The sequence below is a fragment of the Xyrauchen texanus genome, chromosome 1 (genome assembly GCF_025860055.1).
Source record: "Xyrauchen texanus isolate HMW12.3.18 chromosome 1, RBS_HiC_50CHRs, whole genome shotgun sequence".
Classification (NCBI taxonomy): domain Eukaryota; kingdom Metazoa; phylum Chordata; class Actinopteri; order Cypriniformes; family Catostomidae; genus Xyrauchen; species Xyrauchen texanus.
In genome coordinates this window covers 46,173,257-46,200,162 of record NC_068276.1, presented here as the reverse complement: position 1 = coordinate 46,200,162, position 26,906 = coordinate 46,173,257, and the positions used below count along the sequence as shown (strand labels likewise).

Here is a 26,906-nt window from a genome sequence, read left to right as displayed (position 1 = left end):
ATATACAGTATATATACTTACAGAGAAGGCATGTGTGAAATACTGTTTTAGTGTTGTTCCTTGCTTATATATATATATATATAAGCAAGGAACAACACCAAAACAGTATTTCACACAATGCCTTCTCTGTAAGTAACTGTCTCTATTTTATAGATCATAGTCCCGTTAGCCTACAAATAGTGGCACCCAATGCTTACAGTTACAGGCAATACTGACATTAAAGTATAAGCAAACTGATTATTCACTATGCAAATTTGAGTTTTGTCATCATGTAGGTGGATTCATCTATAGTTATTTATCTGAAGGTGTATGGAAAGTTAATGGTGACTTCACAGACACACAGATCAAGGAAGTAAGGGAGACAATGGAGAGGGTGTGTACTTCATAGTACCATCCATCATAGCCCAGAGTGTGTCAGTACTTAAGTCGCAGTATATAAAAGAGGTGAGGTACATGTCTAGAGGGCTCATAGAACCACAAAGACTCAAACAGAATCAAAGCTTTTTCAAACTGGTTCAGGGCCAACCAGCAGGTACTGTTGCATTTTTTCTCAGCGGTGACCATGTGGACTTTGATACTTGTATTTGTTGCTACTGGGCTGCCAGCTCTACTTCAAGCAGCACCAGCTCAGGGTGAGTGATGCTGAATGTATTACCTTTTTTGTCTTTGTGGTGTGTCTAGTGAGGCAAAGTCCTCCTTTGATCTGTCTTTACAGTTTGTAGTCTTGGTAAAGATAACTGCAATTTACAATTGCGCTTTCAGTGCACCCATATTTATCCTATTTTTAAATACATTTGAGATGTTATGATAGCTTAAGTCATGACTTGTTAAGTTTAGAGTTCATATAAAACCGTCAATCAGTTCTTCTGGACATTTATCTCACAATCCTCCTTTCTGAGACTATGACATTTGCTACAACTTTTAAAAAATGCTCTAATACAGTAAACTGAGTTAAAACCAAAATTGGGTTAGGTTTAGTTTGGAAAAGCTTTGCAAGTATTCCTGTAAAGTTTTTGGGGTGCATGCGCAAGTGCTGACCCAGACGCTGGCGTGTTTGTGTCTGTTTGTTATTGTCTGATAAGATGTATTTTTTATGCTAGTGTCAAAGATGAGTTTCTGTCCATGAAATCTGAAAAGACAATAAAGTCAAAACAATACAGTAATGTAAATTTCTAATCAGTGCATAACCATGAGTTTTGCCTTTAGCTTTAGGAATAGATCTCTTAAAAATTGTGTTAGTCAAAGCATGTTGTTGTGAGATAAAAGGAGGTCATTTAAAATATCTGAGGCTTGCGGATGTCCTAGATGAGTTACAGTTGTTCTCATGTCTGTAAATGCAATGAATCATTAACCCTATTCATCTAACATGGTTCATCTAATGATACTTAAGTTATTAAATTGCTAAATTGTTCTTCCGTACACACAAAGCCTGCATCTCGCCTGCATCTTGAAGATTTTCATCTTTAAATATTAACATTAATTTATCTTTTGATAGGAAACAGTGGCAGATGCAGCATTGCTAGTGTTCTCTATGTGGAAGGGACCAGCCATTATTCTCTGACTTTCCATCAGGCTTTGGAATTGTGTCAGAATTCAGGCTACAAACTGGCAACAGTGGAGCAGGTCATTGAAGCTTTTAAAAATGGCTTGAGAACATGCAGGTAGGGAAAAAGGCTATATGATAGTCTTGGCCCAGAGCATGATCTGAAATAAAAGCATTTGAAATTGCCTCATGGAAGTACTTTTAAATGAACTCCACTCCTTTGTTTAGATATGGCTGGATTGATGGCCAGAAAGTCACGTTCCTCCCACATATCAATGATCCAAATTGTGACTCCAGTTCTACTGAGGTAACTTTCCATGCTGAAGAGACAGAATATCTTTCTGATGTCTACTGCTTTAACCCGTCAGGTGAGTGGAGAGTTAAAAGTCTCATTCAGAAACAGAATAAAAACAAATATGCTTTAAGAAGTTTTCAGGTTTCTCATTGACATTTCATTTACCCCTGGCATAGATTCATTTGATCAAAACTGTAAAGATTCCATTAAGTCTGAACCTGAAACCTATACTAATGGAAACACAGTCACAACAAGTAAGTTCTGTCTATTTTAATTTCTCCAGTACCTAGCTTGACATATTGATGAACTGAAAAAGCAACAATCACTTAGACATTTTGTGTTTTATTTTTACTTGGTAAAGGCTCATAATGAGTTGAGGGGTGTGTATTGCGAAGAAGCAAGACATGCACCAGACATAGACTTCATTGTTCATTATTCACCACACCTAAACCAGAAGATTAGTCACAATGAATATTTGATGTGACTTTTTATTACACACCTTCTCCTTTATGTACAAAAAATACTGTGAAGCAGGTAAAAAAAGGAAGTTGCTGATTTGATTTGAATATTCTGTTTTTAAAGAAGACTCTAATGCAATAATAACTAATAGACTATGCAATATATGTGCAGCCTTTAATTAAAAACTCAACATTCCTTTATATTTCTTCCTTTGGCATCAGGACAATAATGCATTATTAATGTATGAATTATTTAGGAATAGTTCACCCAAAAATTAAAAATGTCATAATTTAATCCCCTTATGTCGTTCTTAATCATATTATTTTCAGTGGAACACAAAAGGGGATGTTAGGTAAAATGGTAAGGACTGAGTTACCTTTTACTCTTATTGTATTCCAAAATGATGCAAAGAAAGTGAATCGTGAATTTCTGCCTAAATTCTCATTTTGAAGAAAGCAAGTCAGACAGGTTTGGAACAACACGAGAGTATATTTTGGGTGAATTATCCCTTTTAGGCACTGGCTTGCAGTAATGTTTTTTATTTTTCCCCCTAAAAGACAGAAAACCAAATGACGACATTCTTAAGGAGGCCGAGACTGAAGGCTTCCTAGTAGATGAGGAAAAGACAAAACAAAACAAAAAAAGAGCAATTTCACCTATGAATGATGATGTAATCCCCACCCCAGGTGAACTGATCAGAATAAACCTTATGGGCTCTGAAGATTTCTCCACTGCAAAATCAGATGAAGAACCGATTGACATGGAGGCCCCAGAAACAGTTCATATGCAAAATGCCACTCATATACTTGGGGACAACAGTGTGACACAGACAACTGTCCCTGATATAGACAATATGAACATGAAACCTTATACTCTCCCCTACAGGAACAGACACAGAAGACACCAAAGGTCCTACAAACAAGCCCCACTTTGGAAAGAGCTCATCCTCTATCATCCCCAATTTCTTGCTCCCTGAGACAGAGGGCAGTGGATCAGGATCATATACTGGGATATTGTCAGAGGAAACCGAGCTTACTCATTTCACTACAAGGCCAGTTACTACAGGGGCAGCTGATAAAGAAACCATCCAAAAAAAGAATGAGGAGGTTCGTGAGGATGCTCCAAAACAGGATACCAATTCAAAAGGTATAGGTCCCAACATTGCTTTCATTAGATATTGTCAGAGTTGGGGTAATAAATGGCAACATGTTATCAGAGAGAAAATTGTGTGGACAGAGTTGAGTCTGAATTCAGATCTTTGCCCATTTAATTCCAGAGATATCTCACTTTACAGTACTTCTACTTATTATCATGATGATCTGTTTTCTCAGTCATTGTAGTCATGTAAATAAGTAATCAATATCATTGTTATTTATTATATAATGTGGTACATAACTTGAATGTTGTTGAATTTGTTTAATCACGCTTTACGTCAAATGTATCTCCAGTCCCACCTAAAAGCCGAAAGCAAGATGTCCTTGGTGCAGATTCACCTTCAACACCAACTGGTCAAGTGGGGGAAGGTACACCAAGTAAGTTAATGTAACAGTATGACAGATGCCATCACTTTCTCTGTTCTTAATTTGACTAATATAATATAAATCTGTTTATTTATATTAATCTCACCACCTTCTATCCTCTGCAGCTTGGCTGATAATCTTTGCATTCTGTGTGGTTGTTGGAGCCATACTGTGCCTATTTGCTGCTATTGCCACAAAAGACATGTAAGTTGGGTTTTTTCACTTCTTTCATCTGGTTTTGCACTCCAGCTTCAGTTTATTAAATGTAACTCCATCATTAGGTGGTACGGACCAAGACAGAGCAAAAACATCACGTCTGAAGAGTACAGTAAAGCAGCAACACTGCCACTGTCAGAGAAAGAGCAGGAGATGGTGACATTGATGAGCGTTGGGAATCTGAAGAATGATACAAAGGAGGACATTACCATTACCTGTGTGGATGAGCATGAGAGAGAATATTTGATGCAGCACAAGTGAGGCTAAAAAGTGGAAAGAATATGGACATGAAATGCTCAAGCTTTGACTGAAAATGTATTGAAACCAAAATACTTTTACAAGAACTTTAGTGCATTCTGATTTTGGTAAACTCTGCTGCTCTGCTTAATACACTGATATTAGGATGCTTTTTCTGTTTAGTCAGATTTTTAGTGCAATTTGCTTCCATTATGTCGCCACAGAATCATTTTCAGCCTTTTTTTATCGCTTATAGACACATTTTTAAGAATTATATGGTGAGAAAACATTTTTGAACTGGTTGCCAACATCCATTCGTAAGTACTATGTACTGTCTGTGTGAGATAAGATACACTTTTTGAATGTAAGAAGAAGCTGCAATATCTTCAAGAATCACATAAATAATTTCCAATCTTGCAATGAAGCAGTTGCGAATATTTGCATTTGAAAAACATTTATTAAAGTACCAATAAAGATGTATTTTGTCAACACTCGAGCACAGTTATAGAGGGATGAGTCTTTCAATAAAATTTGTGAATGATATATATATATATATATATATATATATATATATATATATATATATATATATATATATATATATATATATATATGTATTTTTACATTATTTAAACAATTAAATATTTAATACAATTATTGATGTAAATTATGTACAGGTGTATATACATATGGTTTAGACCCACTGCCCAAAGACTTTGGAAGACAAAAAGAAACATACTAATGAGACAAGAAACATTGCCTTTATTTACAACTTGTTAAAGACATTCATAGAAAAATAGAGGAAAAATACAAATTGAAAAAGTATACACAAATTCAAGTTTGGTAAGCAAGTTGTACAATGTCTTTGAAACCAAACAGGGTTGCACAAATAAAAAGAGCTGGATGGTTTAATTTAATATACACCCATATTCTTCTAAATCATACTCACAACTAACATAAAAGTTTTGTCAGGCCCTGCCTGTCCTATTCCAATATAGTGCTCACATTCACATTATAGTTATCTAGGTTGTGTATAATTTTCTTAAGATACTTCATACACTCATACACATACACTATTTTCTCTGCACTCCGCAAGACTGTTTAATCTGTAGCAAGGCTGGTTCATAATTTTTAGTATTTTTTTTTTTTCTCCCACTAATGTATTAAACCCTCACAAAAATCTTCAACAAAACAAAATAACTGAACACAAAACCATCGTGGATTCCACGTGAAACATATTCTTAGATTTATATACATATATGTTTACTTCTCAATCTTACATTTCTCACAGTTTCATGTGATGTGTACAGTATATTTTAGTGATAGCTACAACCTGTTATAATCTATATAACCAAGTGAAATAAAAACATAATTTGTATAATTTTCATACTACACTTTAGTTTGTATGAATACCTAAAATATGACACAGTATATGTATTTATTTACACAAAGTGCAAGGAGGCACTTTAATGAGAAAATTGTGGTGCAAAAAGTGGAATGTTGATCATGTTGCTATGAACGTAATCAAAAACTACCAAATACATATTGCAGATTTAATTAAGGATCTCAATAATTTCATCTCTTTTCTGTTAGTTACATTTAACAACCTCAGCGCCAAACAATGTGAGGGCCTCACTTATCAGCATGAAAATATAAATATTTAACAATCCATTCAACTGGACTTCATATCAGAGTTTCCAAGAAGGCTCCACAGGGAATCAAAGATTAGCAATCTATGATTACAGAAAATGTGATTGCATCTGATGTTAGAGCCATACAGTCTGCTGCGATGTACATTCTGTCTGCACAGTCTGCATTTTGTCTTCAAGGCAAGATTGAAATTTAACAAATAAATACATAAATCAACAACTTATCAAAGCACACAGAATACAGACATAACCTAAATGTATGCTTAAGCATGCGGACACATAGGGAAGTCCCCTCACTCAAACACAAAAACTTATTTCAATTATAAACAAGTACACATGCCCCAAAACACGCATGGACACATAAATGATTATGAAAAATGTGTTTCCCCTTATTCAGTCCACTATATAGGATTTTATAGCCCCAAGATATCAATGTAACCCAACAGTCCTTGCAGATAGAAACGCCACTCTCCTCAGTGTCATACTGCATGTCTAATCGCTCCATGTAATTGGTGACGTGGCATTTACGTCGAGCAGCCTCTAAAAATAAGTGCCAGCATTTGGAGGCAAACCACTTCAGAACCTTTAAGTACTTTGGTAAGCTCTTATAAGAGGCTGATCTGGAGTGCCGCCACCAAGGGTTAATCCATCTAAGCCAAACCAGTCAAAGGTATCTTTAGCAAACAAATTGCACTTCTCTCCTCCTGCAACTAGTAGTGCTCTACAATCAGTTTGGCATTCCAGGCTGGGGCAAGCCACTTTGATACTACAAGTATTGAGCTTGTTAATGTGCTTTCATGCTGAGAACACGCTCACCCAAAATAAAACTTTCAAAATGCTGACCATTTTCTATACACTATGCCAGATGAACCCTAAGAGCACCAACTACCTCAAGCTAACCCCCCGCGTGAATCAAGTGTACTGAGATTCTAATGTTTTTTTTTTAAATCAGTGCTTGTGCATGTGAAAAGTTTTTTTTTACTTCTGACGGACAATATGCTTTGGTTTTCACCCGAAAGGATAAGCTTGTGGGACTCAGGATAAGGCGGAGCTGGATCTGTGTGCTGTGTTAGCCGCGTATCCATGGTTCCTCCTCAACAAGTGAGAAGTCCGCAGGGGAGCCATTTGAGGCCAAGGTTACCTGAAAGCAATTATCAGGAACAACTAACTGTTGGACCAAGGCACAGTAAAAATGCATTTACCGGTGCTAACTAAACTGTCTATGGTTTGGAGCAGAGAATCCAGGTAGTTTGAAATAACAGCACAATTTATATCCAAATTTACAGAAATGTACCCACCACAAGATCAACTAATTAGCTGCAGCGGGATTCCTTACAGAATGCTGAAAGACTGAATACAGATAGAAAAAATCATTTTGATTATATATTATATATAAGTATATTTTCTTTGACATTTTCCTACTTCTCTGCCCAAAGCTGATCTTCTAAAGGGGTTGTGAAAAAGTGTCATGCTTGCTACCACACGGACCTATGCATTTTTGAAACACAGGGTCAAAAAGTCTACTCGATTGCAGTGAAAAAAAGGTATAAAATTCACAAAAAAAGAGAAACGTCTTAACAACAACTGCGGTTGATGAAATGTTCGAGATTTGTTTCCTACTGATGGAACAATCACTTTTCTGTCAAGCATAAAGAAATAGCAGCCTTTGTCACCCAAATGAAGAAGATGGTAAACAAAAATTGGGTGCACATTAATACACTGTAATATGGTCTCACTTTTCATTTTAATATGAGATCAGCCAAAGCCAGCTTGGACTTAATACTAATACAAACATTTTGAAACTTTAGACATAGAACAGCTCTGTATATAATGCCAATTTGTTCCATCTCCAAACGTTGAGGTGGATATGGATACTTTTAAATCCTGCACAAAAACTGCTATTTCACCTACAACCAGAACAAATAAATAAGATCATATTTATTTATTCCTTCATTTGGTTTCATCTCTGTGATATCTTATGCATTCACATAAGAAATGTCCATAATACAAAAAGGATAAAAAAAAATCATAATGGTACATTCAATAATAGGGAACGAAAAGAAAGCATCTACATACAAGTCTCTATGTCTGTGAGAGTGAAATGTACCTTGCAGTCATCTATTTGGATTTGGTGACAGGAGTTGCGAGATGAATATACACCATGGTTACTGTTATTCTCAAAAAAGGATTGTGTCTTGGCCATCTCAAAGTCTTCTTCGGGCCTCATTTGCTGGGCATCAAATGAGTCAAGCTCATCTTTGGAGAGGTGGTACACAATGCCTGCCCCATACGAATCACCAATAACATTGACCGATGTTCGGAAACGATCCCTGTTTGATAAGGTAAAAGGAAACAAAGACAGGTGCCACCTCTCTCAACTTTAATGTATATACCATTAGGGCTTGTGCATTAAATGGCCAAACATGTTATGAAATTTACTTTACAGCAGAATTCTAAAGCTGTGACCATTTATGCTCTTGATTGAAAACATTACTTGAACTAAAAATTGTGGACCATTGAAACAGCAATTAAAAGAAGAGGTGGACTTTACTTACAGTAGCCAGTCGACTGCTACCAGTAAACTGATGTCTGAAGTCGGTAATCCCACCGCAGTCAAGATCAGAAGCATAGTCACCAGACCAGCACTGGGAATACTGGCTGCTCCTACGCTGGCAAGGGTAGCTGTAAGACTATGTAAAAACACAGCAGCAAAAAATTATTTGATTACATTAGATTCCCATTATTACTTTGAAAAGGGTATAGTGTGATATATTTTATTATTTTATATATATATATATATATATATATATATATATATATATATATATATATATATATATATATATATATTTTTATTTATTTTTTTTTATAATTTTTTTTTTTCAATTTATAAAATAAATAATTATTATTAGATACTTTTGTTAAAAAAAAGTTTCAATAATTTCCAATTTTTTTAAGTTTGCTTGCCATTCTTAGCTGCTTAAAGCTGGTCTCCTAGCTTGGCCAAGCTGGTGTTCAGTTGGTTTAGCTGGGAGACCAGCAGATCTACCAGCCTGTCCAGCTAAAAAATTGCCAAAACCTCTCTAAAACCATCAATCAGGACGATTAATACCAGCTTAGGCTGGTTTAAGCTATTTTTTCAACAGGGTTTATGCAGTCACTTGGCAACTGCCTGCTCTATGTTAGTATTTGTCAAGTGGTAAGTGAATCAGCAAATACGTGAATACAGCAAATACATCAGAATTCTATAATTTCTTTGTATTTCAAATACATGTACTCCATGTATTCCAATGTTTTGGGCTTACCTGACAGTAGCAATCTGACCAGGATCAAGTTCTATTCCATTCATCTGCGCAATAAAGATGGCCGCTACAGCCTCATAAAGTGCTGTACCATCCATGTTGATTGTTGCTCCAACAGGTAGTACAAATCGGGTCACTCTCTTGTCAATCCCCAAGTTTTCTTCCAGACAGCGAAAAGTAACAGGTAATGTGCCAGCACTGCAAAAGAATGATATTAAGACAAGCTCTTGTCATTATACATAACCCAACTTAAAAGCAAACTTATATTTCAAGGCCCACATGACAATTTTTTTTTTTAAATCCAAAGGTCCAAAAATAATGTGCAATGATTAAGTAGAAAAAATATATTATTTACCTAGAGGCTGTTCCTAAAGCAGTAACCCAAGCCTGGAACATTCCCATAAAGAATGTGAATGGGTTTTTCCGAACAAATACAAAATATATTAACGGAAGGAATATGGCTCCGTGAATGATAAGTCCAACGATAACAGTGACCATGTACATTCCAAGTTGCCTTGCCACCACCTCCAGATCATTGATGGAAATAATTTTTCCGCAGATCAGACATGCTATACCAATGGGGGAAAACCTGTTAAATAACAGAGATGTTCAGGTCAAGCGAAACTAACAGTTGGTAATAATCAGTAATTGAACGACAGGTAATAAATGCAACAGACAATTGATTAGCAAGCCAGTTATATACAGGTTGAGGCAGACAGTTACAATCACCATAATTTATATATGTTACAGTTAATAAATCCGGTCAATGGTTGGATTGTCCACTTACAAATACATTACTAAAAGAGGAAAATGGAACTTATGTAAACTACTCTTGTCATTAATAATGAAGAAAGCTTACCACATGATCATGCCGACAAGCTTCATGACGATCTCGTTTAGAACGTTGAAAAAGTCAACCATGAGTTTGGCCTTTTCGCCCATCTTTCCCATGCAAATCCCAAATGCCACAAAGAAGCCAATGATACCTATAAAAACACACATGGTCATCAAGTTTACATGCAGTTTTTAACCAGATATTTATACACTCAGTGAGCACTTTATTAGGTACACCTACTTATTCATGAGATTATATAATCGGCCAATCATGTGGCAGCAGTGCAATGCATAAAATCCTGCACATACAGGTCATGATCTTCAGTTAATGTTCACATCAACCATCAGAATGGGGGAAAAATTTGATCTCAGTGATTTCGACCATGGCATGACTATTGGTGCCAGACAGGTTGATATGAGTATTTCTGTAACTGCTGATCTCCTGGGATTTTTACGCTCAACAGTCTCTAGATTTTACTCATAATGGTGCCAAAAAAAAAAAAAAAGCCTCAGCTTTCTGTTCTTGGATGACAAAAGTGGAACCCAACATGGTCTTCTGCTTTTTTAGACTATCTGCCCCAATGTTCAATATGTTATGCTTTCTGCATTCCACTTGGTACTCAGTAAATTTGAGCGTAAAAAAAAAATCCCATGAGATCAGCAGTTACAGAAATACTCAAACCAGCCCATCTGGCACTAATAGTCATGCCATGGTCAAAATCACTGAGATGGCATTTTTCCCCATTAGGATGGTTAATGTGAAAGTTAACTGAAGCTCCTGGCCCATATATAAATTGTTTTATGCATTGCTGCTACACAATTGGCTGATAAGATAATCGCTATAATAAGTAGGTGTACAGGTCTACCTTATAAAGTGGTCACTGAGGATATATATTGTTTTCATATATCATAAAAATCAAAAGGCATCTAATACAGTACCTAACACATTCATGCCGCTCTTGAATTGAAGAGATTTCTTGATCACATATTTTGTTGCAGTCTTGGTGGCATTTCGTCCAAATCGTGTTGGAGGAGGAGGAGCTACTTCTACCTTGTTAGTAACAGTTTGGATCTACATAAAGAGTGAAAGAAGTATTTTTAATATTAATGAAAGACTAATGAGTGCTTTACAAATACAGGTTATTATTATAGTAGTTGAAATTATTTTCATTATATTAGATATGAAACTGAATCCTCTGGGGTACAAACATTTGAAATAAAAAGAATACTTAAGTACACACCTGTTGAAAGCAAGCCTGTACAAGATTCTCTGGAAAAAGATTTCTGATTAGATCAAAGAAGGCATCTAAACTGGAGACTTCATCATTTTTTTTCCCTTCGCCGAGGTTTGCCTTTAACTTGGGGTTACCAGGGTGGATGAGCAGCACCAAGACCACCCCCAGCACAGCTGCGATGATGGTGGTAGACATATAGTACACCATGGCTCTTGTACCCAAGCGGCCACTGGACTTGGCATCCAACCCTGCTAAACCTACAAACACAGAAAACATTTATTTTTTATTTAAAATTTTGTACTAACATGCAATACCCCTGTATTTTCACATAAATGTTTGTCTACACTTGTAAATAAGAAATGTAGTTATATAAAATGTATATTTGTGGTTTCACACAGCAAAGCTTTTTCTTTAATTCTGTTGTTATTCTTTCTTTTTACAATTTTCTTATTTAAGCAACTATAACTTTTTAGCTGTATATATAATGTATATAGCTGATGTATAATGAAAATGTATCAAACTTTGCATGCAAGTTATTTCTGTTACAAAATTTCTTAATCTCAGTTATGAGTTGGAAATATGTAATTTTGCATCTTCGATACATCACGTGCTTTACATTTTTCAGCTTTCATATGTTTGTTTGTTTTTAACTTGAATGTTTAAAAATCTTCAAATGAACCACTGAACAACATTTTCAGGCATGCTTTTTGGAAAATACCTCTCACTGAATTGCTAGGGAATTTTATTTTATTTTTTTAAATTTTTAAGTCATTAGAAAATTACTGTTACTGAGAATTAAAATTTAGATGCATATTTTTCTGTGACCTGAAGGCCTCCAAGTAGGATTTCGCTTAGGGCCCCCATATGTTCAGAAACGGCCCTGTCCAGCATATATTATCAGTATAACTGGGTAAAAATAATGCCATTGATTTGCTCTCACTATTGGAGGTGTTAAGCAAATTGTGTAGCAGTACCTGTGATCAAACTTGAGATGATCAGAGGCAAAATCACCATTTTTAACATCCTCATGAGAATATCACCAGGGAAGGAAATAACCATAATGACATCGGCGGGAAGTGGGGATGCATACCGCAGTAGAGTACCAGCTACTGAGCCTGTAATCACACCTGAAGTACAGACAGAGAATAGCCATTAACATCTTGGTATAGAAATGCATTGTTGCCACAAGAAACAAAATGCTAATTTTTTTAAATTTGACTTAGACATGAACTTTAACGGCATTAATGTGTTGCCATTTCTGTAACATTGACAAATGTAGTTTAGTTGAATGGTTATTGCTTGGTGGGTAAGTCTCTAAACCATAGGACATTTACAAAGAGTGCCCATGTCACTGTTATGCCCTTGAGCGATGCATTTTAGGTTGTTCCATGGAGCTTTGCTAGAAGTAGTGTACTCTAATTTACTATGAGAGAACATGTGGTAAATTACAAATAAACAAAAGCAAATCTATTTCTGTGTATATAGCATATTTTGATTTATTTATGGACTTCTTGTTAAGGGGTTCATAATCACTCTAAACCACTATAAGAAGTAAATACAAACAACCAATGGCAATGTTCCACTTTTTGAGCACAACTTAGATATCTGTCTTTAGGTCATGTTGTTTGGATCAGAAATGAATAGCCAACTGAGTAAATATCAGTGTAAAATAGATAAATAAACAATGTCTTTTACTACTATTAAAATAACAATTTAAGGCCTTGATGCTCATTTCTTATAGCCAAATACGGAAGCAAAAATAACCTTGATTAACAAATGGTGGTCTATTTCTTCAGATGCACATGCCACATATGCTAAAATGTCTACAACAAATATTGCCTGCTAGGTGTCAAATGCCAGTTGCATGGAGTAAAATGCAATGAAAAAAACATTGTCAGCTTATTAACTAGTGAATTCAGTGCTTTAATACAGTAACAGAGTGCAATAAATGGATATGCTTTATTGCATGTTTTTTTGTGCCACTATCTTATGGCACATCTCCACATAAATATTCATCAAATCAGACATTAATGCAAACATCCATAAAAACAGCAATACGCATCTAACCGAACAAAGGGCTTACTGTTAGCTTGGATAGCTTGGAACCATCATGTTGTTAAATTTATGTATTGCTGACAAATGTGACATGTAAAATCTTTCATAAAATTCAATAACTTATAGCTATGCCTATTTTAACAAAGTCACTAATGACTGCTGTTTCATTAGCAGACTTTTACCAAGCAGTACCATTCAACAATAGTATAGCAAAAACTACAGGGTGTCTCAATGTATAAATGCCTCACACACTTAGACACACACTCTAAAGTAACTTGCCGAGAATGGTGAGTGTTAGTAGCATGTTCTTCGTGATTTTGTCACAAATGCTTCCACACATGGATTCCTCAGGTGGTGGAAGGGGATCCAAATGACTCTCATGCATTTTGACCTCCACTTGCCTCTGCATTTTGTTGCCACTGGTGAAGAAAACAATTGCCGCATGAGCTGTCTGTATATAAATGATCTGATTGAGGATCATCATCAGTACAGTATGGTACTAGCTTGTGTTTCCACATGTCCTTCTGAGAATTACCATTTCAAACAAAATTAATTCATAAATCATGTTCAAAAAAGAAATTGTTGGTGCTGTCAGCATGTGTGACCAAGATGTGTTTGCGTATGGTATGTCCTGTCGACATTTTGACACAGCATGATAATGATGTTCAAATAACTTGTATTTAGATCTAACGTTTTTATCTACATTGATTTTACAGATGCAATCAATCAAGAAAGCAAATGCACACTTCTAACTGAACAAAATAGAAAAGCATGTCTGGTTGGGTTTTCTAGATAGTAATGTGTGTTCTATAAAATAGTAAATTCACTAACAATGTTAGACATTTACTGTCACAGCATGGCATTAGGCTACCATGATATTCAAGTACCTTGGAGTACCATGTAAATACCATGGTACATGAATATTGTAATCATGTTATCAAAGCATTTTATTTATTTATTTGCACAGGCAAGAGGACTTGAGTGTAATCATGAGTTTGGAGATTTTTTTTTATACTGCGTTATAATATCAGATATCAGCTTCCAAGTAATGGCCTTAAGACAATTTGTATTGATCATGCAGAAGTTTGAGTATACAGTGTGTTTACATCAGCAGTACTGTGAATAATTTTTCCAGGAATTCCATGGTTTTAACACATCTGACACTCTGCCATTACCTTTACTGTCTTATACCAGCTGTCCACCAACTAGTACAGGTAGTCATCTCATGTCACATGATATTACAGTCGCTTAGCTTTACTGTTTGTGGTCTGGATTATAAGGTTCTTAGAAGTCATTCTTCCCTCCCCAACAGAGATAACCTTGTTTGGTTGCATAACCTCTAGGCTAGCAGTAATTAAGCACATGCATGCAACTGTCCAGCAGAATGTTTTATGTCCAGTTGAGTATCAACCAAGTTGCATGTCTTGTCTAACAATGGTTTACACAGATGACTAGTAATTTACAGTATGTATGGAAAAGGCAGTCTATTACAAATTAATTAACTATTCCCATTTTTGACCAGTACTGTCCAATGATCATTACCGGCATGGAAATATTAAATAAATTAGATTTAAAATACTACATCCCCATCTTTCAAAACAAAATACTTTGAAAAGAATCACAATCTTTTATAATGACATAAAATAATGTCCTGTATTGTTTGTGTACATTGTGAACTCTCAGAGTAACAGATTCAGCCCTAATGCGATATAAGCCTGGTAACTGGATAATTTTAGCCATTCGAGCAACTAATTGAGTTGCACAACAGTAGCGAGTATGCTGGAAAATTCAAGGTTTCAATTCATGTTTGTGTTTGACATGGTAAATAATAGCATATATGACTCTCCAAAAAGATTTGATTGGTAATTGCTTAGTTCTGACAACAAATATATTGCTTAGACCTAAACATTATATTATTGTGTGAAAATGCTGCAGATATTATAAAGGTAAAAGGGCAAAGCACTGAATAAAACAAACTTGATACCAATGTCATTAGATCAATTACCAAGGTCCTTTGTATCTATTACAAAGTAAATCTCATTGACATGAACTGGCGAGTGACAAAATGAGTTGTAAATTATTTCTATATTAAGTGCTTGGTACTTGGATCACTTTAGAAATCAGTTCATTCATGTTATTTAATTAACTGAAGCAATGATATTAAAGAAATATACAGGCATTTGCTGCAACCACCTGCAGAATCCACATTCTTATCACAAACCAAAGAAAGTTAAATAAACAAACAGCTTTGCAAACCAAATGTAATAATCAAGCTCAAATCCCCATTACATCAAAGCTATTCAAAATTTACAAAACAAAAACAGCAACAATACAAGAGCAATCAAGAAGATCTTGAGAAAAATATCCTGAGAGGCTTTTCATCAATCCACCTTACCTGTTGTAGAGCAGTTATTGACAGGGAATGGCTTCACAACAGTTTCCTATACAGCCATGAGCAATACAAATAGCTTTGAATAATAGACAGTCAATCTACAATTTATCCATCAGGGAATCTGGTCCTGGTTATTAGAAATTTCAATAAAAACTCCAAGCACCAGATGGACAGCAGTATAAAAAGTGATGGCTCTAATGCAATCACCAAAACTTCCTTGCAAGATGTATTCAATCACACTGACAGACAAAACATTCCAGTTTCAATCCTCTCTATATGAATTGGTCTTATCCCACCATTAGTGCTAGTGAAATGAATGAAGAGATGCTGCTAAGGGCTCCCCTGGGCAACAGAAGGGAGGAGTCTAGCACACAGATTAGTATGTGTAAGTAGTATCTTATATGTTTGAAACTTCTCATCTTCTCTCTTTCTCTCTCTCTCTCTCTCTCTCTCTCTCTCTCTCTCTCTCTCTCTCTCTCACTCATCCCCCCCTTCTCTATTGACCTCTGGAATGAAGGAATGCAATCAAAGAGTGATACATGACATAAAATACAGAATCGGGGGAAGCAGTCATTCAAAGAAGATGGGTTTACAAAGCTGTTGATATGTAGATACTCAAAACGAATGATTAAATCAATTATTGAAGAGTTCAGAAACTTTTTCAACCCATGTGCATATATGGTGAATTAATTTATATGTGACCAGTTAATTACAACAAATTCAAAATTGTTGTAATTAATATAGCCTTTGTGAATCTTTTCTTTGAAATTATATCATGGTTTCATACTAGTGTACATGTTGCGTCATTGAAGGGAAACACAATCTTGCCCTGTGATGACCTTCCAGTTGCATGCAAACGCAGGTCCAACATGACAGAAATAGGCATGGATTCTCATGGCCTCTAAGCACTGACACTTCAGGCTTTCGTTCATGTCCATCCAATCAGAACAGAGAACAAACAGTGGCACGAGAACCAAGGCCTTCTAAGAGATGTTTCATGTTTATGATGCAGCAAATAATCTATTTTCATAAAACCAGACATGCACTTATAAATGTTCAATAATTGGTGATGACAAAACAATGGCTATACAGTTGTATCCAACCACACAAGATACTAACACTGCATTCTTAGTAGAAATCTATCTGTAGTAAACCTGCTGGTTAGCCACTTGCCTACCAGAGTTCTAAAAATGTGTTTTGTGAAAGCCAAGAGTGTGGTGCGTAGCCACATGCAGGGAATGTGCATAGGCACATGGTGTCACATCTGCTGTCCAGCACACTCTTCAAGCTCATCCACCTGACTCCAGTCTCCATGCTTAGCAGACAGGTGTCTATAATTAACTAATCTGTTCTGAGCCTCCCTAATCCCACATACATAGACATTGTTTACACACACAAATATTGTACACATACATACTCAGATGAGAGTACATAATGTACACACACTTTCACTTTCAAGCTTTACATGTCTTATCATATACAGACAAAATGTACATTCCTATACGGTACACATCATTGGATAGGAAATCTATGGTTTTAAAATCACATTGATTATGTGACCTTGTGTTCATGCAATGACATGCATACTCTGAAACTATTTTAAATGCAAAAATGCAAGAATTGTAAATACAGGAACTTAAACAAATTATCAAAATATTGCGATCGAAAGGACAAAAACACTAAAGTTTACCAAGAGTGTAACTCCCAATACTTATATAGCATGAATACTGTAAGTTACAACACAAGCATGTGGTGGCTCACATGGGTGATGTTAGTGTGTTGTCCACCTGATACAGATATTTTACACCTTATAGTGAAAGGATTTGAACACTTTTTTAACACTTGAATACATTTCATTTTGGTAAAAAAGTACTGTATATCATTCAAATATTCTAAGTCAAAATATGTAGGTGGTTTCAATTCAAATCCAAATTGATTGGGCTTCCTCTTTTGCCACACTGTATCAGAGGACCTAATAGTGGATCACTTATGGGAACGAGTAAACATACTGTATAAAATCCTTGACAGCAACACAAAGGTCAGTGGTCGAAAATGTGAAACTGGCTCAGTCATGGATTGCAAAGGGGTGATGCATCAAGTGGGCATAATCAAAAAGTAAACTACATGCAAATTCAAGAACTTGAATAAGACTTGGCTTATGTTACAGAAGCCAATGATGCAAAAATGTTAAGTGTGTAATTTAATATGTTTTTCAATGCATTATGCTAACTGTTGTACATTCTAAATCATTTAATTATATTAATAATAATCATTTTACTTTCAGCCCTTACTTGTTTAGGTGAATTAGGTTATTTAAGTGAAACCATTCCCACATCCCAATCAGCTGAGTACAAAATTGCATGAGAACACATTAATGCAACCTACAGTGTTATTTTACAAAAGAGTAAGCAATGACTGATGCAACCTTAACTCATTATTATAATGCAAATTAGTGACTCATCTTAGAGCTGGAAGTGCAATTGTACAGAATCCAGGTGTACAGAAAGGCCTTTTCAAGTTTAATCTTTTGGAGGAAGCAAAATATCACTGTTATAAAACAAAAAAACTAAACAAAAAAAACGAATCCTGTTTGATTGTTCCTCAGATTATATCATGAGTATTTTTTTTATTTGAACAGACAGGCCTAGATACCTCAGGCATAGACATGCAGCTTTGCCTAGACTTGATCAACTTCAAGAGAAGTGTTTTATAACCCCCTTTCACTGTTAACATGAAACAGACTCTGTAAATACAATACTTCCTAATACTTGCACACAAGCACACGTACAAGCTGTCGTGTGCACAGACACAGGGTCAGGAACCTACCCTGCAGGTCATAAGTAGTAACAGATTAGCAAGCTTCTACACCCTCTATTTTCAGACACACGACATAGAGCATGAAAATGGAACACAACTCTAGTTTCAAAGGAGACGCCCAGCATCAAGATGCATTGATATTTTGCATGAAATTTTAGTCATCCTAATTAGTCCACACAGATTTGTTAAAGTATCATTATATCAGTATAACTGAGACAATAATGGCCCACGCTACATACGAACCCTAAAGTGGTCAATGGTCTACACATATATAGTGCCTTTTTAACCTTGGCGGTATCCAAATACTTTACATTGCATCACATTCTCCCATTCACACACCAATGATGGTAGAGCTGCCATGCAAGGCACTAGCCTGCCATTGGGAGCAACTTGAGGTTCAGTGTCTTTTCCAAGGACACTTTGGCATGTGGAGTCATTTGGGCTGGGAATCGAACCACCAACCATGCAATTAGTGGCCACAGCCACAGTTTCAGAGAGATCTTTTGAAGAAGATCCAGTGGAATTGGAAGAACAGATTATATTACATCTTTTCCACAGTGAGAGGGTGATAAGGCCACGTATATACATATATATTTTTCACGTGAATCGTTTCTTTATTTAACAAATCTTTTGAAACCTTTCATATCCAACATGACACATTGCAAATCGGCGCTTAACACAGAGCACATTTTGAGCATTGCCCTTCTTTTTTTTTTCTGGCCATGGGGAGTTTTTATGTATAATATGTAGAGCATGTGGGAAAGTCAACTGTGTGTAGGGCCGATTGTACAGTATGTCTTGCACTCAAACGGTTCCTACACACTTTTGTGCAGTTCCCTGGCCTCAAACCTTTGAAAGTCCTTAAAGAGGAACCCCAAAGAGTGTCAGGTTCATCCTTTCTATGACATTCTATGAGAGACCTTTTTAGTTACATATAGCACTACTTCATCTATCCATCCATACTCTACATATGTACACATCCACAATCATTTTTAAATGTATCTAATCATCTAACTTTCAATTTCAGGGTTGCCAAATGTCATTGGATGCATTGATGGATCCCACATTCCTATTAAAGCTCCTTCAGTCAATGAATGAGACTATGTTAATAGGAAGTCATTCCATAGCATCAATGTACAGGTAACAATAGAATATTGGGTGCTAAATCAATATTTAAACCGTTAAATGCCACTCATTACTGGTCCACACTAACTAGGTAATATGTGATGCATCCCACCTCATCACAAATGTTGAAGCCAAATGGCCAGGGTCGGTGCACGATGCCATAATTTTCCAGGATTCATTACTGTGCTACAAATTTGAACAAGGTATGTTTTGCCTTACACAATACTATATATATATATATATATATATATATATATATATATATATATATATATATATATATATATATATATAGTTTGTTTTTTGTAATTCTAGTATTTTTAAAAATATTTGTATTAACAAACCACTATTATAGGAAACGTCAGTGGTTACTTGCTGGGGGACAGAGGGTACCCCTACCTGCCCTATATGATGACCCCTTACACTGAACCTGAGTCTGGACCACAGACACGATTTACTAAGGATGTTTGGTCTAACAAACAAATACCTAAAGACAATTATCACTTACAACTGTGGCAGGCTGTGCTGTTGCAGGAGAGTCCAAGGAGGATACAAGGTGTCCATCAGCAACTGCAAGAAATTTAAACCAGTAAGATACTTAATGTATATTATCAAACAAATACAACTAATAAACAATTAAGAATATTACAGTATATACCATACGCAGTAAAATAAATTATGCAAAATGCACAGGGGAAACAGTAAATGCATTCAGAATGCTTTGTTTTTTAAATATTGACAGTGTTGATGGTCTAAGGATAAAAAACACTGAATACTTAGATTGTAAGTAATAATATGCTACACCTACATTTTACTAAGCCACTTGTATTATGGGAGGTAGCTGACTCTGATGAACTGACCCCTGGAATCCCATCGACCACAGATTCGCTGGAGTGAGTGAAGGTAGTGGTGGTCCGCCACCTGATTTTTTTGGCATCAGCCTTCTTCCTATTGGCTACATAGAACAGAAAGAAAACTTCCTATAAAAGGTTGGCCAATTAGTACTTAGGTTACATTAATTTAAGAAGTTTAAGAATGTTTTTATGTTTCATTTTGACTTGGCTCAGAGTTCTTTTGGCTCCAGAAAGATTAAACCTGATAAAATAAGGCAATATATTACTAGCCAATGCACATTACTAAAGTATGTACAATGTTAAGAAATGTATGGAGGGCAAAAAGTAAATGCTTATCTATTAATTGTTGGTTTTTACAACATGCCCAATATGATCAATGTTCAGTTTGGCATCATAATGAAAGAGAAAATGGTATTTATAATTTTATAAACTCACGCATTTACTTTATCAGTAATTTTGTAATTACTAAAATTGTTGGCTCAGGTAAGTAAACTGCAGTAACACTTTCAAGATTTATAAATAGAAACAAAAAATGTGCTGGCTTTTGTTGCATCCCACAGCGCAGCACACAGTCTGAAAGTAAATGGAATTTTGGTCACAAAGATAGAGCGATCATACAGTGATGTCACATGTAACAGGTCAATATGCTCATGCATTAGCGTGAATTATAATTTTTTTGGTATATGCACGAATTGAGTGTATAGGAAATGTATATAATAATAAAACCTGATGAATAATAGCTACAGGAAATGACAAAGAATACTTTATAGGCCTTGGTATTAATATTATTGTGTGTATGTGTGTGTGTGTGTGTGTGTGTGTGTGTGTGTGTGTGTGTGTGTGTGTGTGTGTGTGTGTGTGTGTGTGTGTGTGTGTGTGTGTGTGTGTGTGTGTGTGTGTGTGCGTGTTTTTGTGATTTACGAGGACAATTTTGTAAGTTACAAACTGGTAATTACAAGGTTATTATGCTATAAATGTGATTTATGAGGACATTTCTAGTGTCCCCATAATTCAAATCGCTTAAAAATCATACTAAACAATGTTTTATTGAAAATGTAAAAATGCAGAAGGTTTTCTGTGAGGATTAGGTTTAGGGGTTGTGTTAGGTTTAGAGGATAGAATCTATAGTTTATACAGTATAAAAGTCATTATGTCTATGGAAAGTCCTCATAATGATAGGTAGACCAACGTGTGTGTGTGTGTGTGTGTGTGTGTGTGTGTGTGTGTGTGTGTGTGTGTGTGTGTGTGTGTGTGTGTGTGTGTGTGTGTGTTTTAATCCCAATGTGAGGATGAAAAAACAGACATTTAAGGTTTGGCTTGTGTAATGATCACGCATGCATTACATGCAAACATGTAATGAACATGATGTGTGTTGTACATTCGAAGTTCACAATATTTTCATTCAGCACCAGTACAAATGTGCAAGAGAAAGTGAAATATAATTATAATAAATGATAAATATTATTAAACAGCCAAGACATGCAACACACACTATGCAACTATGGCTGTTCAGTCAGCCATAGGTCTGTGTTATTTCACTTATTTTCAGTAAAAACAAGAAGTAGCTATATACCTTGGATGTAATGATTAAACACAATTTGTTGTTCTCTGAAGGCAGAGAAATACATTTAAAAGATATATATATATATAGTACTGTGCAAAAGTCTTAGGCACATAAGATATTTCACAAAAGCATTTGTCTTAAGATGGCTATTTATATCTTCAGCTTTATTGTGTCAATAGGAAATATGAATGTCACACTCACAAACGCATGTCATGGCCCCCACAAAGCCCCCCACTGAACATATCTGTCTGAGATTACTTAAAGAGGCAGAAGCAGTTGAGACAGCCTAAATTTATAGAAGAACTGTGGCAAATTATCCAAAAGCTTGGAACATCCTATATGCCAACAACAAAGAAAACCAGGAGTAAGAATTGGAGCTGTTTTAAAGGCAAAGGTGGTCACATCATATATTGATTTAGCTTTTTTTTTTATGTTTACAGGATTTTCTTTGACATTGAGTGATAAATAAAAACTATTTCATTATTTTTGAAGACATCCTCACTATAAAACATTTTTCATAAGTACCAACAACTTTTGGTCGCAATAATTTTGCACAGTAATGTATTTATAACCCTATATAACCCTAACCCTAGCCAGCAGGTGGTGGCAAAAGAAAATTTTAGTGTGTAATATGAGCCAGTTAGGTGACGTGAATTTGCGTCAGTCAGTGTTTATATACTACAGCACTCCATGATCTCTTGTATTACTACTACACTACTAAAGCTAGGAAATAGCTTTAAACAACTTCAGCATTAAGGCTCATCACAGCACAGAGACACAACAGACTGATTAAATACACAAACTCAAGGCGCTTACCTCTTATCAGACATTGGAGAGGAAATACTGTTTATAATGGCAGAGAAGCGGCATGTACATACGCTTATATAACACACACATACAAAAACACATGCTTATACACTAATTTATCATGCATGCATGATTCTTTGCCCGCTCTAACCTTTTCTCTTTGTTTTTCTGTTTCAAAAGTGGATTTTTGTTTGCGATTCTTTCCATGAGGCCTGCACCCCTGAGTCTTCTTTGTACTGTTGTACATGAAACTTGTGTTGAGCGGGTAGAATTTAATGAAGCTGTCAGTTTAGTTCAGTTTAAGCTCTTGTTTAGTTGTACATCTGGCCTTCCACGTCTCTTCTGTCCTTGTTAGAAACAGTGTCCTTTGAAGACTATAGTGTACACCTTTGTATGAAATCTTCATTTTTTTTGTCCATTCGCAAGCATTGCATGGCATTCATTCCTCAAAACAACTTTTGACTGACAAGTTTTTAGAGAAAGCTGTATTTTTTTTGCTATTTTGACCTAATATTGACCTTAAGATATGCCAGTCTATTGCATAAATTGGCAACACAAAAACAATCACAAAAACAATGTTAAGCTTAATTTAATGAACCAAATAGCTTTCAACTGTCTTTGATATAATGGCAAGTGATTTTCTAGTACCAAATTAGCAATTTAGTATGATTACTCAAGGATAAAGTGTTTAGCTGCTGGAAATGGGCCCTGTCTAGATTTATTAAACAGTGATGGAGCTGTTTTTTACATCAGTAATGTCCTGACTATACTTTGTGATCAGTTGAATGCCACTTTGGTGAATAAAAGTACCAATTTCTTTGTATTATTCCAAATTTCCAGCCAGCAGTGTAATATTAAAAAAAAATGTAAAACTGTATATTCATTTGTTCAGCCATCACACAGGCAGCTAGTTATTTATGTATTTATTTAAAATAACAGTGTTTGTTAGGATAGGTATAACATACAATTTAATTTAATGAATGCTCACATCCCAGTGTCGTTTTAGAGCAGTGTGTGGAGTTTTCAGACAATCCCTTTCGATCCCTGGGCGAATATCCAACGAAAATGGAATTCAACAGTGGTCATCTAAATCTCAATAAAGAAGTCTATATTAATCATCCTCCTTACAGCCTGTAAATGCAAAAATGCACTAATAATCTTTAAAAATAGTAAGATCACCCTTAAATTCATGTTGATTTTGTAAACAAACACATTGGCACCCTGCCTTACAATTTTGATGAAGACTTCCTTTTACACTGAAAAGCCTTCAGTTTACACTGAGAATTTAACGCCCATTCCCATATGAAATCACATGCACATACACTATATACGTAGAGTATGTGTATGCATGCATGATAAATTAGCGTATAAGCACCTTGAAATCCCATTTACTAGAGATCCTGATTCCACCATTTTGGGGTGTATGAGAAAACCAAGTGGTAAACTAGACACACACACTTTGCTGGCTCTGGAGTCTGGTCTGACTGGCCTGACATGAATGATATTTGCTGCTGGACAGGTGTTAGTTTGGAGTGGAAACGTTGAAAGTCTTAGAGGACTTGATAACTGACCAATTGGCTTCTGTCAGGGCAACAGTGAGCCAGAATGGAAAATTGTACCAGCTTCCAGACATTAATGCACGTAGACATCTTTTAGACTTGCACAAACATCAGCAAAAGCTCAACTGGACTGAACTGAAATTGTAGGGTAAACTGGCATATCTCTCTTCAGCTGATCACTCACTCAATATTGAGAACTTCTGTAATTGATGAGGACATTATTAGATTAAAAATAAAAGCAAGACTACAAGTCTTGTCAACAATGTTGAATCTATCTGTATGGTTTACAGACAGACATTTCTCCAGCTGTTTACAATCACCACAGTTATGAAGAAGTAATTGAATCCTTGAGGCATGTATTAAGTGTCCAGCATATAAGGTCCTTTACATCGCCCTACTCAACATAATTGTAGATTTGTTGACTGAAAATGCACCTTGTGCTACCTCTGCTTCTGGCATATTTAAACACTCAACTGTTAAATATGACATGTTTAAAATGGGTATAAATCCTGATGTACTCTCAAACTTAACAGCAAACACCCCAGATGTCATCATTGTAAACGAGATGAAGTAGGATGTGTGTTTGATCATAGTCTAGAGGAGGTCTTTTTCATGAAACTATTTAAATATCAATCATTTGTTCAGTGTATTAATAACATTGGGTATAAGTGTCAACTCTTAATCTTTATTTGTGGGAGCCTAGGCCATATCCACAGGCTTGTAGTGAGGAGGTTACAGGTTACAGGTATGTTCAAATGGAAGGCCAAACATCTGGCCAGTTACTGTTCTGTATAAGCCTTTATTGGTAGTCGCAGTGTGTGGAGGAGGCATTGTTATTTGTATCCTTGATGCTAATGATTGAATACTGATATATGTAACCTGCAAAGTTTCTTGCAAACATGCATCTTAACTATTTATGTCCTTTTTATATTTCTATGTCAAGTGGATATGAACATTTAAAATGTGAGTGTTTAATAAGCGGATGTGCATGCATAGAATTACAATATATGCATGAGCTTTTCATAAGTGTAGGCATGTGCTGAGTTTGTAGATAAGCCTAAGCGTTTCATAAGTGAATGTGTATGCATCTAGTTTGTATGTATTAGTGAGTGTAATGTATAGGTTTATCGATCTGCATTTCACAATGCTGAGTGCAAGCATTTCTTATGCATTTGTTAGAGCATTCCATAGTATACACGTTCGTCTGAGTTATTTACATGTGCATATTCAAGCGTTTCATATATATTTGCGCAAGTGAAGTTTGATTTACACCCAATAAGTTGCCTTTCCGATATTCAAAGCGCTGCCCACATTGGCCAAAGCAAGAAGTGTTTTTGAACATATAGTCACATGTGAACTCCAGTGTCTGGGTGGAATATCCACAGATGGGGTCCAGAAGCAAGTTGTAAAGTGAGTTGTTTTTAGTTGTAAAGGATGTAATACAGTGAAGACAAATGCATTTTTTATTAACTTTACCCCCAAACCCCAACCATCAGTGGAGTAAAAATGTATCCTTATAGGGAAAATGGAGCCACCAACTCTCGCTCGTCATTGATTATGGGAACGCAATTGCTTCCTGGTTTTAAAGCGGGGAGAGAACTTGAGGGTGTACCTCAATCAGCTCCCTAGCTCAGTACTCAGATCACTGGTCAGCAAGTTATCCATTTATATAGCTGTCCCAATCACAAAATTGTTCTAGACAGTGCACTGATACGTTTGCTCACTACAAAAAAATCCCAGAATGCACCATAAAAACCAGGCAGCATCACTGCTCACTATGTTCATTTATCGGAAACTTTCTCCTGTGGACGTCTAAATATGTGCAAGTGCAAATATAATGTGTCAAAGTCTTATTTTTCTTAAAAGAGACTTAGCTGTCATCCATAAATGTTCATGAAATGGAAATAATCTTTTTATTGAGAGTTGATAACAAATTTAAAATACACTCCTTTGTATATTTGTTTTTGATTTATTTCATTTTTCTTTCATAATATCACTGTACGTTTTAATATCTACAACAAAACATTACAGCAAAGTTGCTGATTAACACCAGCTGGATTTAAAAGCAAAACCTCATAATCGTGTTGCAGGTAATTGAGTCATCAGTGGAACAACACCCTTGCTAGTGTCTGAATTCATGTTCATGATATAGTGATTTACGACACTGAGACACACCCTGTGGACACACCCCGGGCTGACGCAACATGCTTCCAGTCGCGCAAGAGGAGAAAGTAAACACACTTGAACAATGCAAAAATGTCTGATGGGAGATGGTACACATCAGTAACTCGGCAAAATGGTACCAATTTAGTACTGCAACATTCGGAAGCAACATTGTGACATTCACATGTGAACATCATGTAGCAAAAATCATGATTGTAAAAACACTTGTAAAAGAAAAGCATTTGCTAAAATGACACAAAAAAAAAATACAAAAAATGAA

At 35.7% G+C, this 26,906-nt stretch overlaps 2 protein-coding genes across 5 annotated transcripts; one reads left to right on the top strand and one right to left on the bottom strand.

Moving 5' to 3' along the window:
• Window positions 1-349: 349 nt before the first annotated feature.
• On the top strand, window positions 350-4,781 carry cd44a (CD44 molecule (Indian blood group) a). The gene is given in 9 exon segments (XM_052134026.1): window positions 350-632; window positions 1,496-1,661; window positions 1,772-1,911; window positions 2,015-2,092; window positions 2,855-3,194; window positions 3,196-3,443; window positions 3,746-3,829; window positions 3,943-4,021; window positions 4,099-4,781. Coding segments are annotated over 9 exon segments (1,401 nt in total). The 5' UTR covers window positions 350-562; the 3' UTR covers window positions 4,295-4,781.
• Window positions 4,782-5,346: 565 nt separating this feature from the next.
• On the bottom strand, window positions 5,347-20,643 carry slc1a2a (solute carrier family 1 member 2a). Of its 4 annotated transcripts, XM_052136799.1 has the most exons (13): window positions 20,488-20,642; window positions 20,188-20,249; window positions 13,625-13,764; window positions 12,265-12,417; window positions 11,297-11,547; window positions 10,995-11,127; window positions 10,081-10,207; window positions 9,577-9,810; window positions 9,225-9,419; window positions 8,475-8,609; window positions 8,027-8,249; window positions 7,218-7,269; window positions 5,347-7,060 (listed from the first exon to the last, which is right to left on the bottom strand). In XM_052136799.1, the coding sequence occupies exons 2-12, from the start codon at window positions 20,241-20,243 to the stop codon at window positions 7,252-7,254; spliced, it is 1,665 nt and encodes a 554-aa protein (XP_051992759.1). In that variant the 5' UTR covers window positions 20,244-20,249; window positions 20,488-20,642; the 3' UTR covers window positions 5,347-7,060; window positions 7,218-7,251. The 4 variants fall into 4 exon arrangements, with proteins under 4 accessions (XP_051992759.1, XP_051992749.1, XP_051992740.1 ...); XM_052136789.1 differs by having other exon boundaries at window positions 5,347-7,269; window positions 20,488-20,643; XM_052136780.1 differs by lacking the exon at window positions 7,218-7,269 and having other exon boundaries at window positions 20,488-20,641.
• Window positions 20,644-26,906: the final 6,263 nt, after the last annotated feature.